At 45.3% G+C, this 19,090-nt stretch overlaps 1 protein-coding gene across 4 annotated transcripts in view; it reads right to left on the bottom strand.

Moving 5' to 3' along the window:
* LOC146175774 (uncharacterized) overlaps window positions 1–12,434 on the bottom strand; it is a 58,214-nt gene extending 45,780 nt beyond the window's left edge. For 2 of the 4 annotated variants that reach the window (XM_084582142.1, XM_084582145.1), the window contains exons 1-6: window positions 11,804–12,434; window positions 8,890–8,951; window positions 7,028–7,054; window positions 6,012–6,125; window positions 3,461–3,761; window positions 1,113–1,444 (exon numbers count right to left, since the gene is read on the bottom strand). In XM_084582142.1, the coding sequence (XP_084438268.1) occupies window positions 1,113–1,444; window positions 3,461–3,761; window positions 6,012–6,125; window positions 7,028–7,054; window positions 8,890–8,951; window positions 11,804–11,872 (905 nt within the window). In that variant the 5' untranslated portion in view covers window positions 11,873–12,434. The remainder of the gene's footprint in view (window positions 1–1,112; window positions 1,445–3,460; window positions 3,762–6,011; window positions 6,126–7,027; window positions 7,055–8,889; window positions 8,952–11,803) is intronic. The other 2 variants (XM_084582143.1, XM_084582144.1) reach the window with 2 other exon arrangements.
* Window positions 12,435–19,090: the final 6,656 nt, after the last annotated feature.

Here is a 19,090-nt window from a genome sequence, read left to right as displayed (position 1 = left end):
ACCTAGGCCTTGAATTTCAGCTCTTTTAGCTATACACACTGAATCCATACATTACATTATTGAATTGGAATTTGTGCACAAGCTGTGCTTTTTGTGTATGCCACAGTTGGACACTGTACAGAGCCAAGAAAATCCAAGTTCTCACGGCATGTTCCATGCAGCTCAAGTAAAAAAAAAAAAAGCTGTAATTTAACAACAAAGCAAAAATATCTTACTGAGGTATGGTCACGCGGTAGGATACACTGATAACAACCAAGGATGCACTGCAATATGGCAGTTCGGTTAGTTTTATGCGATTTTCTGCAGCAAATTAAAGTTATAAACCTGTTTTTTCTATATCACTGTGCTCAATTTTTACAATAGAAGGCAGGATCTTATTATCACTTCCACTACAATTTAACAACATGTGTCAGGCTGATGGTGGTCACAAAGGATGAGGACGGCTTCATTCAATTTTTACCCCACGTAAAAACAAATTCAACAGCCTTTCGTGTGGATGCTGATGTCTATTCAGCAGAAAAAACAAACGTGCATCATTTTTTTTTTCTTGTCCATCGATTAAAATTTATGGCATAAATGATAAAAAGGACTCAGTAGTCATTGTCTGGAAGTAGACAGTACCCTAGCATAAGCAGCAATGTAACTAAAACTAAACAGCGATAACACTACATTTAACTAGCAAAACCACCTGGGGCAGTGAAGCCTGTATTTCTTGACCTCTTCTAGCTTGTACATGTTCATTTTTTACCGAAAGCAGCCTATATGTTGCTTGAATTAAGCAATTACCTGATACAGGACAATTTCAATTTGATTCCGGTGTCCCTGCACTGTCACACAAAAGCTAGCCCCGTTGTGGTCGTTCAGTGGTTAGGGCTCTCGACCACTGTGCCCAAGGATGTGGGATTGAATCCCGATCGTGGTGGCCACTTTTCGATGGGGGCGAAAAGCAAGGCGTCCGTGTGCTGTGCGATGTCAGTGCACGTTAGAGAACCCCAGGTGGTCGAAATTTCCGGAGCCTTCCATTATGGCACTTCTCAGCCTTAGTTGCTTAGGGACGTTAAATCCCACAAACAAAACTAAACCAAATCCCACAAAGAGAGACGACAGCCCACCTATTAAATGGGCGGGGACCGTTGAAAGGGCCGAAAGGTGGTCCACACCAGGCAGACATGTTCCCCCGCCCTCCATGGAACCCCATGCGGCCTCCGCGCCCTCTGTATGGTGGCGGGCCACCCATCGGAAAACGTGGGGGGTAACCGCCACCATTCCAGTTCCGGTTCATCTCTTCGTCGTCTCCCTCGCCCCAGGCGTCCTCGTCGCCGTTGCACTCGTCGTCACCCTCCCACTTGGCTGCTGGCTCTGAGGATGTCTTCTTTTTCGGATTGGCTTGTGGCTGCTCCTCACTCAGCCGGACGTTTTCTCCTAGCCGTGCCTTTTCTCCCTGCTCCACAGGAAAAAAAAAGGGCACGACTCTTTTCAGAATACCCAAAAAGCCAATACCAAAAAAACAAACTTCACCTACAATCAAACCCATTTAAAACAATATCAGCTAGAACAACATAATGAATATAACAATGCACAACTGCGCCACCGCCAGCTTTATCACATTTTCTATGGTAGCATATGCAGCTTATAACAATGCTTTTATATGGTTATAACAACTAAACCTTGCCAGTGAGAGCCAACCGGAGTGACCGCTGGCACCATCCAGGACATGCCAAGGACACGGCAGTTCCCTTGTGCCTGTTCCAGATTATGCAAGGAGTTTCAGCAAACAATCTCAAAAATTCGTAAATATAGTGAGCTCGAAATGCAAAAAAAAAAAAAAAAATACAGAAACTAACACTCAGGTGCAACAGACACAGTTTTTTATAAAACCCTTTTAATTATAAAACTAGTGAACTAAAATTCATTATAAGCCGTCAAATTATCGCAGTTGGGTGGTTAGTCCCATCGCCGAGTTCGAAGACATGAACAAGACGGTGTCGTATCGGCTTTTGAAATGAAGAAAAATGCATTTTCTAAAGCCTTGCAGTGCTATGAAATGTGACGTCTTTTTTTTTCCGCACGAAACCGAAACTGACCACAAGAAACGAGCGCAAAGCTCGGCGCAGATGCGACATTCACTAACGACGCGATGCTGTCCCAACGCGCCAAAGTCGAACTGTTTGCTCTATTGTGATGTGTCATGCACTTTATTTCGTTCCATTGCAGTAAAAAATAGCAATCATGCAGTTGGCGAGGATTGGGCTTTTCTTTAAAACCAAAATACGAGGCAAAAGAATGTACACTCTTTGTCAAAAGCTTAGAGCCCAGGTTGCCTGCTTCTGAGCCACTTCGTGCGGCTGGTAATAAGTTTGCAGTGTTCTAAAACAAATGATGTTAAGATTTTTTGTCCTACCCTCCACTCATGCTAAATCAGTGCCACTAGTATACGGCTTAGAAGTAGATCCCATGGGCTCTACGTTTTGACAAGGGCTGTACATGACGTGATGTATTATCTGTTGCAGTTTTGAAAAACCACGTGCCTCATTCACTGCTCATGTCATCACAGGACGTCTCATTTGTACAGAACATTCGACATGTGTCTGGCTCTCAGTTTCGGTTTCGTATGAAAAAGAAAAAACTGTCAGATTTTCTCACTTTGCAGGGCTTTCGAAAGCGAGTTTTTCTTAAGTTTCAAAAACTGATATGGCGTCCTCTTGTTTGCAGCTTCGAACTCCCCATTGGAACGAACCACCCAACTGCGATAGAAAGTTAATTAGTGGGTGTTAGTTAATTAGCTGGATCATAAGAAGAGTTTTGCAGCGTATTGTGTCTGCCAGAGATGACAGTGTGTTCCTGCAAATATTTTTTTCTTATCCTGAACTTACCATTAGTAATCAGGAATTTTTGAAAGTGTTCACTGAAACATCTGGTACAATAATAAGCCCCGGGATCAAGAATGTTAAAAATGAATCCTTCTTAAGCAGTATTTCTCGGCTATGGATCAGGGACCCCTTGTGGACAAGTGAAAGGGGAAAGGGGGAACCCCTTGGCACTGGTGGGGTAGGGGAGAGAGGGACAGATTTTATGTGGCGCATAGTTAGCTTACAGGCATAACTGTGGTTTGGTCTGCCACAGGAAGTGAGGTTTAGTTTAGCCACAGAAGAACTAACCGTGGTTAACGCTACCCATGCACAAGATATGCAGCGAGCGGTGGGGCCGATTCATGTCGTCAGTCAGTGGCTGTGGCAAGTACCAGGCCAGCATGCTGTTCATGAAGAAACTAAGATGTTCATTTCAAAAGAGTGTGATAGAGCTGAAACTCTGTGGTTTTATATTATAGCTTGGGACATCAGGAATAACACGCAGTTCATATTCCAAAATAGGTGCTGTCCCGACACACCTTTCCCTACGGTAGTATTGTACCTTCTAGAGACGCGACAGAATGTGACACTGTGATAAATGCCAAGCTCACTGTGTCTAAGCCTTCTCCCTCTGGATCGGTGCTTTTCTCGTCTGCAGCAGCCCGGCTGTTGCTTCTGAGGTTGCGCTGACAATCATCGATGGGTTGGCCGATGTTGCTTTTCTTCCCGGTGGCTGCTGAGCTCTTTACCGGCTCCTTAGGGTTTGTGTGCGGCTTGGACACCTGCTGCCTCCCTTTGGAAATGGTCTCCTTCCTGCTCCCTTTGGGAATGACCTTCGCAGCACCTTTCTTACTGGCACTAGCTTTTTTCTTGACTACTCTGCTACTTGCCCTTGCTTCTTTTCCCACGATGCTGCAAGCACAGGAGGTGAAAAGAAAGAAAATTAGTGTTCGTCAAGCAATCATCTCTTTCACAACAGACTGGTCTCGTAAGAAAATTTCATGGTGCGGGCAGTAGGATGAAGAGGAAAGTTCTGACAGTTACATTAAAATATTGAGCACCGTTATACAGCAGTATGAGCACGGTATTTTTCTGTTTTCTGATTTCCAATTTTCTCAAAGCCCTTTCATTACACACACCAGATGGCAGGCCCTCGAACACTTGTGTGTCTGTTGAAACTGTGTTATTATGATGACAGTTGTTGCTTTATAAATCCTAAAGCATATAATTTTTGCAGGATTCATTTATGAATGTGATGTGGCATGCTCCATACATTCAAAATAACAATTTCAGAAAATCAAAGATGAGTTCGTGTTCTTCATCCTAATATAAGAATGCCTAACAAAACGAGAAGCCTCTGCATATTTGTCTGAATGTTCGAATGCTTTGCAGATAAATAAACCAGCATGTAAATTTTGCAGTTTGCAAGTGCTTCCTCTTAGCATCCTTAAATGCAGAAAGGTTGTTGTAATGTATGGCACAGCAAATGCAAATACATCTCCTCCCACAAGGAGATTTGACTTTTACTGCGAAGTACAGTAAGAATGGAGAGAAAAAAATTTCTGACTTTTCAGATGCTTAGTTATTACAGGCGTGCAAATAATGGAGTTTAAAAACAAGCACCAAATACAAACACGAAAAAAGAAAAAAATTAAAGCCTTTGTATATCTGCTGAGCAGGAATAAAAACTTGAGAAATAAATAAATATGTAAATGTCATTCTTCTTGTTTTTCATTTTTCAATATCACATCTGGTGACTGCAACTGAAATAAACAGAACTTGCGCGCTTGACAGGAGTATTAGTCAGTACAAAAAGCACGACATGCACAGAGATTATACTATAGGCTGCCTGGTTACACAGCATAGCAATACGCAATCTGCTCTCCAGCAAAATGAGCGAAGAAGAAAAAAGAAATCCCTGTACCGACACGTCATGGCCTGCAAAAACCCCATGAATTTGGATTTCAAAGGACCTAAAGAAATGCACTGCCATGTTTTGATATAGGTGCAATGCAGTCATGCCTGCATACACTGCTACTTCAGTAAACGTCAAAGAATTCCCACCACAGAGGTCAAAACTGGTCTGAAGCCCTTCACTATGGCACGCCCTACAGCCCTTAATGCACTATTTCAAACTGGCCTTCTCAACACCCTTCCTTAGATAGAAGCTCATCTCACCTTCCAGTTTGTCCAGCTTGCCCGTACCACCCCTGGTCGGCACATTACTTCAATCCCTACCCACGAACTTTAATTCGGCAATCTAATCAAAGAGCACACCATTCCCGACCATGTTCATCAACACCTACACATTCAGCCTTTACCTAAGAATATGCGCCCTCTTCACCACCCAGGACGATGTCAAAAACAGGCTGAAGCTCTTCAGAGATGACTTTTTAATGCCAAGGACGTGCTGTGTGTTGATTCGGCGGAATTTTCCTCCGCCTCTTCCTATGCCCTTTCAGCCGTCGACTCGAATGGCTGCCTTAAAACGGCTGCCAGCATATATGCCTCCTCTTCACCTGATGTGGAAGAGGCAGCCCTCGCTCTGACCACTCCTCAGCTTTTTCATTTCAGCCCGGCCAGAAGCAACCTCACCACATCGTGTAGGGCTATGCTCCCCCCCCTTATGAATCCCTCAATACTCATTCAAAGAAGTACAAACCACCACCATCATCATCATGCATCATTCTGCCAAACTCTATTTAGCCGAACACTGGTGTGCCTGGCCGTCTGGTCCATGCTCTCGGCATGGTTGTTACTGGTGTAGCTGGCGCCATCTATGGAAGCCCTTTGAAACAAGACAGGCAGAGGAAATTTGCTGCGATCGAGAAAACTGTTCATTCCTCGATCTCCCAAGGCTGAAAGGGGCAGTTGTGCAAGAAATATTCCTTAAGCAAGACAACGTAACATGTTTTCAGAAAAAAAGCAATAACAGCAAGTGGGAACTATATTCCACTAAGCAGGAAGAGAGGAACAAGAGAGGAAGAGAGGGCATGTTTTAACCCTCTGCAGCTTCTGCTGCTCCATTAGCGGAAAAAAAGAAAAAAAAAAGAAGAAAAAAAAAAAAGAAAGGTTGTTACAGTAAGAGCAGCAAGACGGCAGATACCAAAGCAGAGTAGCAGAAGCAGAAGTAAAGCAAAATAGAATAGCCAGAGCACCCACCTCTCTTTGTAGAGTTCAATCGCCCGTCGATGCTTTCGACCATTGACGTGGACGGCGAAGTTAGTCAAGGGGCCCACCTTGAGTTTGCATAGCTCACAGATGTGATACCATTTTCTGTGCGGGGAAGGAAAAGACAAAAGACAGAATTACATGCGTGCTAAAAGTGCCGGGAAAAATGCTGGGTTAAAGCACTCGAGAAAGGATTCCATTATTTTCCCGCGCTCTTCCGAAACCTCCCAGTGAGAGAGGATAGCAATATGGCAACAGAGGGAAGCGCAAAGGTGTTCACACTGTCACTAGAAGCGTGGAATTTAAGTAAGCATGTCAAAACTCATCGTCCTGTGTGCATCAAGAGTTGTTCATCCTGAAGACCATGTCAGAACAGAGGGTGGACATTAAGGACACGCACCTAAGTCAATCGGCCAAAAAATACCATCACGTAACTTCTTCACCAACCCTTCTAGCCAGATCAATTTTCTATGGATTTTGCCCTCTTCTCGAAGACAAAGGTCCAGCTCAAAGCCTGTTGTTTTCACACTAGGGAAAAGATCAAGCGCAAGTATAGAAAGAGATGGACACGCTTTGAAGGCAGGAAAGCTGGGAGAAGTGTACTGCTCTGCAATAGTAATATTTTGACGGTGATGATGCATAAGCACAGATAAAGCATGTCATTGTATACAGGGCAAGCCTTAAAACTTCCTGACACTGCCTTGTAAATCTTCGGTAACTTGCTTCCTTCTTTGGAATAACTCACAAGACACTGGAACAAATGGATCTTGATGTCAAAATTCATTTATGCATGATGAATTATTGAGCTTTTTTTTTTCTTTTGAAGCAGTTTTGGTTTTAAGAGCGGAAGAGCACTTCAAAGTTAATATCTTGTAGCAGGAGAGAAGAACTTAAGATTAAACTGCAATGCAACTGCCTTTTATAGTCATTCTAATTCTCTCTAACACTTAAGTCAGCCAGTTCCAAAGTATCAAGCTTTTTGCTTGCCTCACGCAACCTGAACTCACATCGTAGTTGCCTTTTGGCTGTTGAAGCTGAAACAGAAATTAAATTGCAAATTATTTATCTCGCAAAAGCAAATTCTGCACCGTGATATATGCTAATGTCTTGCACACAATCATCAATCATAAAGAAGAAACATACAAAACCAAAATTTGATGTCTGTGCTGCTTGCAGTGAATAACAACTTGTATACTTATATCAAAAATGTTCAGAGAGCAGTTTTTATTAAAGAGACACTGCAGACAATTTGACATAATATTTGCTCTTGACAAAAGGTGATCGTTACTATGGCAGGGCAGCTTGAGAAAGCCCCTTTCGTCATCAGAACAATGTGGTCTATTGATACAGCCCAATTTAAATCTGTGATTAGTATTCCTGTAACATAATTCTTCTATGCCACAAATCAGGCAAGCTGCTTTGGTCACTGTCGAGCAAAACCATTTCTTGGTTCGCACATACAGTGACAGGATTAGTGGAGCCAAAGGTTCTTCCTGAAGGGATTCTGCAACGTAATTTGAGTGCACCATTTTGCTAGCTTGTTGCAGTTGTTAAGTTTTGACGATGCTATTACCACCAGTCGTAATACGCATATTTCAGTATCTACTATTTTATTTTTGCCAGAGAACAAAAATTATAGTACTGACGGTGTTGGCACACAGTGGTGGTTCTTTGCAGCAGATATGACTTAAGTTGGGGAGCATTTGACGACTGAATAAAAAGCAACTGCACTGCAAAGTATATTTATTAGGAATATAAGGTAAGTCTCATTGTTGTATTTTATACTACAAGTCAATGAATCCAACATGCTAGCTTTACAAAATGGTGCTGCAAAGCGATGCAAAAAGCACCAGCAGAGGCGCTGGTTACTACTTTGCATCAAAGACTTTCATGACATATACACATGACCCTATACATCTAGACATGACCTATACACCTGTGGCTGTGCAGCGAAAGTTAAGGAGCAAAGAACTGAATGACCTCACCAGTCGCTCTTCGCAATTAAAGAGCGGTCAAGGAGCGGGCTCAGGAGAAAAGCGCAACAGTTGGGGGTGTACGGTGACAAAGGAATGTCTCCTTCCCCTGCCTGCTGCCGGTCTCTTTGTTCCTCACTCTATTTCTGGGATGTGCCCACACGGCCTTAGCCACGGAAGAGATGTCAACTCTTGCAAAAATGTGAGCGACTGGGAAACCATGCGAAGTGATGTTCCGCGGCATTGTAGTGACGTACTGATGTAGGCTGTTTCCACTAGTCTCGCACGTGTCGTCAGTAGGCGAGTGAAATGGGAAAGCGAAAGGCTGGGAAAATTGAAATAGTGGACAAATGTTGCAGAGCCCTTTAAGAATGCTAGCTGTAAGTGATCTTCGCCTAAACCCTGTGTGAAATATAAAACCTTGACAAGATGCTTTGCTTGTACTCATGCGCGTATCATTTAGATTGGCTAGAATGAATTCCAGGCCACCTGTTATCATTTAATTAGGGTCAAGATGTCCCCAAAAATTTACACGAGAAATCACGGCGAGGAAAGTGCCTAGTGCCTAAAAATTTGGTGAAACTGTAGTGACAGAATAGAGAGTTTATTCATTTTACATGTTTAGTAATAATTGGTTCACAGAGAAGCAAAGGCGCAGTATCCGTCACACTTGTTCTGTGGACAACTGAACCAAAAGTGGAAAGAGAGAAAGAGGAGCCGAAGTGGTGGAGGGCTATCAAGTAATTTCGACCACCTGAAGATCTTTAAAGTGCGCCGACATCACACAGCACACAGACGCCTCTCCGTTTTCAGTAACAAGAGGGGATGTTTCTGAGGCAACAGAACTTTTACGACTGAGTTCAGTGCACACAGAAGAATAAAACACGGGTACTTACGATGCTGTTTGCTCATCAATTTTTGTGTGGTGTTTCAATGAGAAGCTGTGTTCAAACTGTTCCTGAAAGAAAAATGACCAGACATTAAAAGGTGGCAGCAAAGGAGAAACACTGAGGCAACAGTTTTTGACGAATTTATACAAGCACATCTTACTATTGAAAGTTTATGGAAAGTTAGCTGGTGAAAAGTTTTAATTCCTTTGCATACATGACGCATGGTTTGCGACCAAATGTTGCACTGTATAATCATACATGCAAAAATGAACGGAGCATACATATTAAAATATGCACGCAACACTAATTTCTTCAATTAATATTGCGTTTCTCAATCTTTGAAGCGTGGGTGTCCACACAGTGTTCAGAGAGAACATTATGTATGTTTATTTGTTTGTTTTATGAGGTGTAACGTCCGAAAGAGATCCAGGCTATGAAAGATGCCATACTGGAAGGCTCCAGAAATTTCGACAGATCAAATCAAATGTGTACGTGGTGCTGTTATGAACTTGCTGAATTGATACGAGAAACTTGGAGAACATAATAACAAAAGATATCTGTCGGTGACCCATTGAAGGCTCTTGAAAGCGTTTTTCTGGCAGAAAAAAATTGAAATGTGGTGAAGTACCAAAGACAACTCTCTCTAGTAAAACTTTTTTTGTGACATACTTTTGTTCCCACAATTTTGTGCCATTTTGTACCCATAATTTCGCGCCATCTCACAAGTTACTTCAAGCTTCAGTGACTACTGGCTTCCTTTACACTTACACCGTAATGAGCATATCACCTTTCCACGTTTATTTCCTAAATGTGACCAAACACATTGATGAAGCACATCATCGTTTGGTTGAGCAGTGCCAATTGAAACATCACCGTGAACATCAGTCCACAATTATACACAGCCGTCCTTGGTGGTATGTGCAAGGGGGTTAATAAATACACACACAGTCAGCATTTTGGCTGGCGATGATGAATGCCACTGAAAAAGTGAGCTGGGGCGTGATTTTCTACCAGACTGAAATCCTGCAAAAAATCTGTGCACAGTCTGAAATATTATAAATAGAAGAGTCTGTAGATGTCAGAACCCCGTAGCCATGGCATGCAGCATGCACTATCAAGGGCAAAAGCCTTCAGAATGTGTGATGAGCAACAAAAGGTGGTAGCTATCATAATAATTAGCGGACCATGATAACACTTGAGGAGGTGAAAGAGTCACAGCTCTAATCTCTGACCATCAAAAGAGGTGCAATATATTTGTGAAATGTACTTTGACTAACACTGACGAATCGAACTTGTACTTGATGTGATTTTGAGAACAACAGACTGCACAAAGTCAAATGCAATAAAGCGTGCTTCAGTGTCGGACATACACCGCCTACCATGAAGCAGACTGTGCTTAAACGCTACTGTTTCCACACCACGACAGCGTGACGGACTACATGGCGAAGAGATCCATGTCTTGCAGAAACAAATTAGAGGGTCACTTAGATGTCTTATAAGAGGAGAATTAAAAAAGCCTACCCTTCCTCTCCTATCATTTGCCTTTCATGGTTTGCCTTGTATCGGCGTTCGTTGCAGTGCTACACATAATTATGACTGGTTTACAGGAAAGGAAAGGCGCAGTATCTGTCAAACTTTCTCCAGCAAGTGTGAGTTTGAACGGTGCACTATCACTCCTGTCATGTGGCGTTCCTTGGCGCGCGTTCAAGTGTGGGATTGCAGATGGCAGGAACATAAGACAAAAACACATTTTGAGGAATCTTGTGAAATGGGACAGATCTCACGCACAACTCTCGTGCATGGCATTTCGTTCCATGAGCACATAAAGGAATTAAGGCTTTTCATTATTTGTTCGCATAAACATGTGATAGTAGACACCAAAGACAAGTGAACGTTGTGATTTTCAAGCTGCTAACAGCTGCTCAGTACTCGGCCGTCTTCGCACCTGGCAGAACCCAATCAGTCACTGAAGCACATGTGTGTAGTAATATATCAGAAATGCACATCTCCCAACATTTTGATGTCGCACACGACTTCTGCCGATGACCAAATTGACAGAAGCTGTTCTTTGCCTGAGAACTACAGAAAAATCAAGTGGCTTAATTAAAATTTACCTGTCGATTCTGCTGTTTGGTGAAAATTCATTATAAGCAAAATCTTTTCGTGCAATACGATAGCTGTGCGAGAAACGACATAACTCTTCACTGCCGCTGCTAGATGGACAGGTATGCACGCAAAAACGTGACAGCTACTCCAACTTGCAGAGGATAATTGTCAACACCAGTATTTCTTTCACATGCACATCACCAACATTGAAACAGGCACAACATTCATCTACTGCTACGCTACCTAAGCTTGTTACTAGACGAGCTGCACATGGAGAACAAATGCAACCGCTGTACGGTTGGGGGCCTCTGCCGTCTTGGGGCTCGGGCTGAACAAAACGGGTGGTCCGCTGTCGAAAACAGACGGAATCTCCGTTCACGACGACGGTTCATGCAGATATGTCGTTCCGAAGCATCACCGACGTCCCTCAGTCAGCAGGGCGGCAACTACGTCTTTCCAACCACATTGTCGGCACGTGCAGCGATGACAAGAACTCGCTCTGGCCAGACATGCAAAATCGTATGCAGAATCGCCCGTGAGCAGAAACGAAGTGCGCAAAAAAATAATCCAAAATCCGCATGCCAGTCCATGCGTTGACTTGCGCGCCTTGCACACAACGCCGAACTAAACTGCTAACCTTCGGCGTCTCTGTGAACTGGACGGGAGAAACGCGTGCACGTCACTACGAACTTCGAGGGAGCCGATTTAAAGACAGCGATCCAAAAATAAGAGGCGTTCGAAGACAGATGACGAGGCGCGAATTTTCGCGGGCGACGGCGCGCACCACTAGTTCGTGCTCGCGGCTGCAACTCACCTGCTTGTTCTTAAAAGCTTCGATTCCGCATGTCGTGCATCCTGCAAATTTTCTACTATCGGCGTCCATCACCAGGCAGCATCGCTCGACGTGCGGGAGCCTGTAAGCTCGCCGCGATCAGCTACGGCGCCTGCTCGCGATGACCAGTCGCCCTTTGTGGAATCCGACCAGCGTTTTCACCGCGGGTGTTTGCGAGGCAACACGAAGCCCCGCAAGGCAGCAGGTCTGACTCAAGGTTATTTCTCCTTCTTTCTTTTCAATCAGTCGACAAGAGTAGATCATCGGTGCATTCGCAGAAAGGAACGATCAGCCGGTCGAAACCACGTGTTCCTCCCCTCAGAAGCCGGCATATGAAGCAGTTCCTCCGTTTCGTTTCACAAGGCCCAAACATCGACCAATTTCGGGTGTCAGCGCTGCCTCCGAAGTCCAGCAACCCGACTCAAATCCCAAAAAGGCCGCAGCATCGTAGCGCTCTGATGCGAGCGTCTGTAAGGTTTCTGATAATTGAGTTTCTTTTCATTGAAAACACTCAAATCCGCAGCACATAGCACACATCGGAAGACATAAACGCGCGAACGCCACAAAAAGAAAAAAGCGCCCAAAAACCGAGCAGAAACACGACGCACGCGCCATAGACAACAACTCTCAAACCAGCTCTTTCCTACTTTTAATAAAAACTATGCTTTTATTTTAAGTTAAAATACCCAATTGTATTTCAAACGGCGTTTTAAATTAAGTTGCTTAACTAAATAAATTGAAAAAATAACAAACCTTAACAATTCCTGGTCTTGAGGCTTTATTACGTCACAGCCGCAGAAGGCTACGCCACATCCGCTCTTTAGCTTCCGGTGTTTTGCGGAGAGGAGGCGAGATTTTTGATAGCTGCTGCTGCTGCGTGCGAGGGCCTGCGTGCTTCAGGGCGTAGTGGGAATCGTGCTTGTGTTTGTGTCATCGTCGAGTATCGCCGCACGTTTGAGCGTCGTCGACGCCGTCGCCACTACACCTGCGGGTCCGAGAGCTCGAGGAAACACAGCAGCGGGTGTGTGTGCGTGTTTCTTGTGGACGGTGGGAGTGTCACCTTCGAAGGGAATCGCACTCGCGGTAAGTATATATCTACCGTCGCCAGTGATTTCCGCGCTGACTGCTACAGCGGCGAGCCGCCGCGCGCCGCATTGGCGTCAGCGCGTTAACGCCAGCAGCGCGATCGGCGACTTCGCGGCTGCGCTGGCTCGCTCGGCCGCTCGTAGTCGACCTGGCGCGTTTTGCTTGTCGTCTAATCGTTTCGCTACGGCGCGGAATCGCGAGCGGACCTCCTATTAAGCCTAATTAGAGCCGCAACCAGAGCGGGTTTGGTTGTGGCTCAGTGGGACGTGAATGCATGATAACCGCTCCTGCGAAGCTGCCTCCACCCCCTCGATCTGACCACCGCTGCTCGCAGCGACAGGCGGTGTTCTTTTAGCGCCACTGGCATGGGCTTGACAACGCCGAATGTGTCGAAGAATAGCTGGGCCACTTCCTTTCGTTTTCGTCGCCCATCGCATCGTGTTCCGAACCGGATCAATGAAAACTATTAAGGAGCGAGCCGTTCTGAGAGGCGCGCTAGTATTTTGTCGTGCCGCAGTGCCCGCTGCTGCTTGATTAACGGGACCGTTTTGATTATCGTTCGCTGATCCCGCGTTCGTATGGCAAACAGCGCTCACTTGAGTGAGGACTGTACGGTGTGCGTAAACGGGAACTTTAACCATCGTTGCATGCAGCATGCAAAATTGAATGAACGTTTGGTGTGTGTAGTTCCGCTTCGTTTTCAAGCCAACCGATACTTCCTTTTTTTTTCTTTTTTTTTTTTTTTTTTGCTTCTATCTAAAAAGACGGACGGGCAGGCATTCCTTAATTCTCGCAGGCGTAGGTCGGTTATGGGAAACTACACACTTCAAACGGTGGTAGCTTTTGTCGATCACTTCCTTGATTGCATCATAGACTAACCATCGCCGGTTCATGCACCGCTTCAATATCTTGCGTTGCGAGCTGCGACCAGTTTATGGCGTTTTCGAAGTCAAGGTATTGTCTTCTTGACCACCGGCAGACCAGCCCGGGTGATTGCCGGCAGCAGGAGGGGAGCTCTAAACTAGTTGTCAGTTCCGACCGTGGTCGCATGAGCCGTTCTTGCTTGTGCATCCGTATGCTTGTGTGTTCGGACTCGGGCGAGCGACGCAGGTGTTTCAGAGGTCCAGATGGACATTTCACAAAGCCGCATTACGCTGCCGCATATAGAGCTGTAAGGATATTCCATGACAGCCCTTGCTGGAAGAAAAAATAATAAATGCGCACATTGAACCGAGTCTCTAGGGGTGTCTTTCGCAGGGTACAAATGACCGAATAGGACGTGGTTGAAAGCTTCTTCGTGCCGTCAGGGTGTTTTGCTGCTCGTTGACGTTTCGTTTTGGACAGATAGGAAAGAACAATCGAATTGTGTTCTGTAATCCGTTAGCTGCCTAGGCGGCAACACGCCTTCGCTTCCAATGTTTATTAACGTTCCAAAATCTTAATTTGCAACGAAATTGAGCTGCCCAGCGTTTCGGTTTCTGGTTGTACTATATGACGTCATCACTAGGGTGCCTGTCTAACGTGTTTAGGTTTGGTTAACGATCTTCTGCGTTGACATGTGTTGTGTGGAGTATAGTAATCTGGAAACCTCCGTGTACAGTTGCATTGTCTGTGCTAAATAATCCTAGTGGCTCAATCTTGCGTTGAAGGGCGTACAGTAAACGCATCGCCGCTGAGAGGGCTGCCTCTAGTCGCCGCCCGGTTTGCGCGCGAAATACACCTTGGGCGTTTGGCGGCCGGGTTCCATTCCATCTATTCGTCACCTCTTTACGACGGGAGGATGTTCGTAAGGAAGCGGTATGTGTACGCTAGCTCGGCGGCCGACTAGACGACGACCTTGTTTCGCTTGAAGTGTTGAATGTGAGTTCCTTTGTTCGAACCGTTCTTGCACGTGCGTTATGTGAGAAAGAGCGCGGCGCAGCCAAGGTCGACGGCGCACCTAATTCTTGGAGCAGCAGAAAAACAAAATGCAAAGACAAGCTGCCTCCTCTCCCTTCTGCCGTTCCAACCCCCCGCTGAGCATTTACCCGGATGCCGCCTAAGTTGTTCCGTTCGAGTCGTTCAGTGCCGACAGTTTGGGCGCGCGACAGTTGTAGTTTCGCTTTTCCCATCAATTCAAATTTGTTTATCGGCGAGCGGGCCATCGTTCGCCGTTCTGTGCTGTCTGCATGATGTATTCATAACTGGGGCAGCGATAGTTCTGTGATCCATTATAGCTTATTCTATGTTTTCAAAGCGTGTCATTCGAGCTCTGGTCTCTCTAAGCTTCATGAAAGAAATAAAACCGTTCAGTGAGATTGGTGGAGTTGACCGATGAAAAAGTGAAGGAACAAGCTGCGGCTAAAGAAGCAAAGAGCAGCAAAAGTAAAAAGTGCATTTTTGCTATTAAAAATAAGCGTGCGGTGCAAGTCAAACCCGCGACCTCGGCGCACTGCGTTGTCTGCCCTCGCTTTGTTTTAGCGATGGCGATTTATGGTTCCATTCCAGCTGTCGTGGCGTCTATGCTTAACGCGTGTTTGAAGTTTCTTAAGGGACAGCGAACCGAAAACGCATGTTTTTGTAAGGTAGAAATGCTCGAGAAACGAAAGTGAATCTGGGGTGGTGCAGTGGTAAGACGCCTGACTGCTGTGCCTGAGTACCTGGGTTTGATCCCGACCGCGGCGGCTGGGTTTCGATGGAGGCGAAACGAAGAGGCGTCCGTGTACTGTGCGATGTCAGCGCACGTTAAAGATCCCCAGGTGGTCGGAATTATTAATGCGAAAGCATTACTTCGCTATGTTCACTGTCCGCAGACCGTGTCCGCAAAATCGTGTCCGCAGCAGTTGTGAGTAAATTGAGGGTGACGTAATGTTGTTGCTGAAAAAATTAGGCCAATAAGTTAATATGGTAATTAATTAAAATAACTGCTTCACAGGAAAGGAAAGGCACAGTATCTGCCACGCTTGTTCTGTGGACACCTGAACCACGCTTAAGGGAAGGGAGGAAGGTACAAGTGAAAGCGGAAAGAGAGAAAGGGGTGCCGTAGTGGACATGACGTCAAGGATGTGACATCATGCAACCGGAAGTAGAGCCGGAAAAGGGCATAGGAAGGGATTGGCGCGCAATTTGAAAGTACCAAACACTAAAATGGGCAAACAAGAAGTGAATTATGCAACTAGAAGCAACCAACAGCACCATCCGTGCTTTTACATTACTCCAATGCAGATTCTGCAGTGCCCTTTAATTTTTATTCCGTAGCCCTCCACTGCGGCTCCTCTCTCTCTCTCTTTCTACTTTCACTTCAACCTCACTCCCTTCCCTTACGGCGCGGTTCAGGTGCCCACAGAAACAAGTGTGACAGATATACTGCGCCTTTCCCTTCCTGTGAACTAGTTATTATTATTGTATTATTATTATTATTTGGCAGGTAAGGATCCGAAAGGCGATGTTATGCATTAGCGCCGTTCGCTTCGAAACCTTAGCAGCCGGACCTCGGCGTGAACGTCAGGAACGTTAATCGAGGGGTGGGGAAATTTGTCGGTTCATTTGTCTCAGCTATACTTTTTTTTTTTTTTTTTTCGCGGCAAATTTCAGTCACGCTTATTGATGTCAGTAAGCTTAGCTCCACTAATCATATATATATTTTTTTGTAACTTGTACCAAGTTTCGTAGTAAGTGTCGTAACGTTTGAAATTGTATATAACCAGAACACCGGAACTCATAAGACGGTACGCGCGCATATTTATCTTTCGGATGTGTTCTTGGCGCTGGAAACGCATAAAAGAAAAAAAAAAAAAAGCAGGTGAGAAACTTTGCTCCCACAAGTACGCCGCAGGACGTGCTACCGCACGAGCTCGCTGTTTCGAGGAATATTTGCTCCGTCAGCAATGGCGATCAGGTTTTGTTTGGTTTGTGGGGTTTAACGTCCCAAAGCAACTCAGGCTATGAGAGACGCCGTAGTGGAGGACTCCGGAAATTTCGACCACCTGGGGTTCTTTAACGTGCACTGACACCGCACAGCACACGGGCGCCTTGCTTTTCGCCTCCATCGAAAAGCGGCCGCCGAGGCCGGGATTCGATCCCGCGTTCTTCGGCACTGCTCGAGCGCCGTAACCACTGCACCACCTCGGCGGGGCGAAAAAGCGTTATGATATGAACAATATGCTAAATCTGCTTGATACAAAAAGGAAAATATGAACATTAGAAACTGCGAAATTGCTGCGTACTAAACGGTTGTGTCTTTAGCGCGTGAATCGGTTACTTCAGAACAAGCGTTATTTTCCACGTCCTCGTGTATATTTCGCAGTTAATTACTTTGTTTGACTTTCCAAGAATCCGCCTCGTAAGTGGATAGCATGCGCGTTTTTGTTTGACATTCCAAGAATCCTCGTAAAATATGCGTTTGTAGGTCAATCATCCGAACGGGAATTTTACGTATGCAAACTTTTTAAAAGACCGCCGGCCGCTCGCATGAATCGCCGACGGCCATCAAGCTCAAGCTGAAACGTGAATTGTACCGTTTTTGCCAACAGTAACCAGGCTACATGTTTTGCTTCTCACTTGTATTATAAAGCTAATAAGGATTCCCACTTTATCACTACTAGTTAAGAGGTGAGGACAGGTGCCCGTCTTTACATTTCAGAGATTTAGAGCTTCAGAAGAAGCATGGATCCGCTATCACATGGCTGAAAAGCAGATCCTGCAGCCTGATTACTTTTGGCAAAGACGGTACATAACAAAAAAGGCGCCCTGCCCATGCCTAAGACATTTACTAGTTCGGGCGTTTATGAAAGAATTAGAAATCTTTTCCAGTCCATGCTAAGACACCGTGTTAAAGGGACAGATGCAAAAAAAAAAAAAAGTAAGGCAGCCGTGCTAATATAGTGAGAATCAAGCTCAGTGTTGACCAAAAGGCAGAAGAGTGAAATAAGTAAATTAACCAATGTCTACCTAAGTGAAAGTTGACTTGGTTAAAAAAAAACAAAAAAAAAAATCGAAAGGCACAGACGGGAAGAGCTTTCCTCGATCAAGTAATTTGATGACGTGATTTAATTTGCGAAAAGAAGCTGAGTCGGAAATTCAGCAACTGGTATCTAGTTGGCTTGCAACTGGAGAAAAGTGGTAAAGTGTAGACCAAGTCGGGAAGGAACGTCAGGCATTGATTGAAACGGGCACAACGGCCCCTGTGCGTGCGCGATGTCGCAGTCGAGCCCTCCATTGCGGCATCTCTTCATATTACATCTGCTGTCTTTGGGGCGTTAAATGCGCTTAATTCCATCCTCCAAGTCGAGCAAACTATTACAGGTCATTCACCGTTTAGTCCTTCTTCATGGCAAAGCTATGTTATGGGAGATTCTAGGTGATTGGCATTTAAAATTGTCGTCCTGAACGAACATTCAGCGCGAAAAACGGTTGATGCAAATTAGGCCATGCATCTGCAGTGTGTTAGTGTGTACTGTGTGCCGGTGCCTCTGCCACCTTGTAGCGCTTTTGGAGTGGTGTTATTTTTTAGGGTGGTGCAGGCACAGCTATTTCGAATAATGCCAAGAGCCATGAAACAGGCGAGTCGAAAAAATTTTTCTGGGCAATTGAAAGGGTGCAAACATTAATTAGCCCCGCCGGGGTGGTGCAGTGGTAAGACGCCCGACTACTGTGCCGGAGTATTAGAACTCCGTAGGAGTTAGATGGTGAAATGGCTGCTTTATATATATTTTAGAAAAAAGAACTCACGGGATAGGCTGTACGTTGAAAGGAGCGCTTCTGGGGGTTGAGGATGAAACGGCTATGGAGCAAGCACGGATGTAGCCTGTAGGAGATGTAGGAGATCTTCCGGTACCCAGACAGGAGCGAGTACGTAATTGCAGAAAGTTAAAATGATGGGAGATTAGCAAATTGAGGGGGGGGGGGGGGAGGGGGGGAAGCCATTAGTGCTGGCTTTCGCGCAGATGCTCGCTCGCCCTGTGTCTATGGTCTTTTGGTACGCCCCTATTGGCGCCGAAAATTCTGCCTCATGTTATGGAACAGTGCTCTACGCGGCCTGAGGTGTCCCGCGTGCTGTCTTTCAGGGGGTGACATTTGTGAAGAGGTTGTAATCGTTTACATGCACACGACCATCGGAAGATTCTGTCATGGGGCCCTCCATTACATTGGTTTCTCTGAATAAAACTTTAGCGGTTGTTTCGACACTCTTGAAAAAAAAAATAA

This window comes from Amblyomma maculatum, chromosome 10 (assembly GCF_055883805.1).
Source record: "Amblyomma maculatum isolate TAMU_Amacu chromosome 10, ASM5588380v1, whole genome shotgun sequence".
In the NCBI taxonomy this organism is placed as follows: Eukaryota; Metazoa; Arthropoda; class Arachnida; order Ixodida; family Ixodidae; genus Amblyomma; species Amblyomma maculatum.
This window is presented reverse-complemented; position numbering and strand designations above follow the sequence as displayed.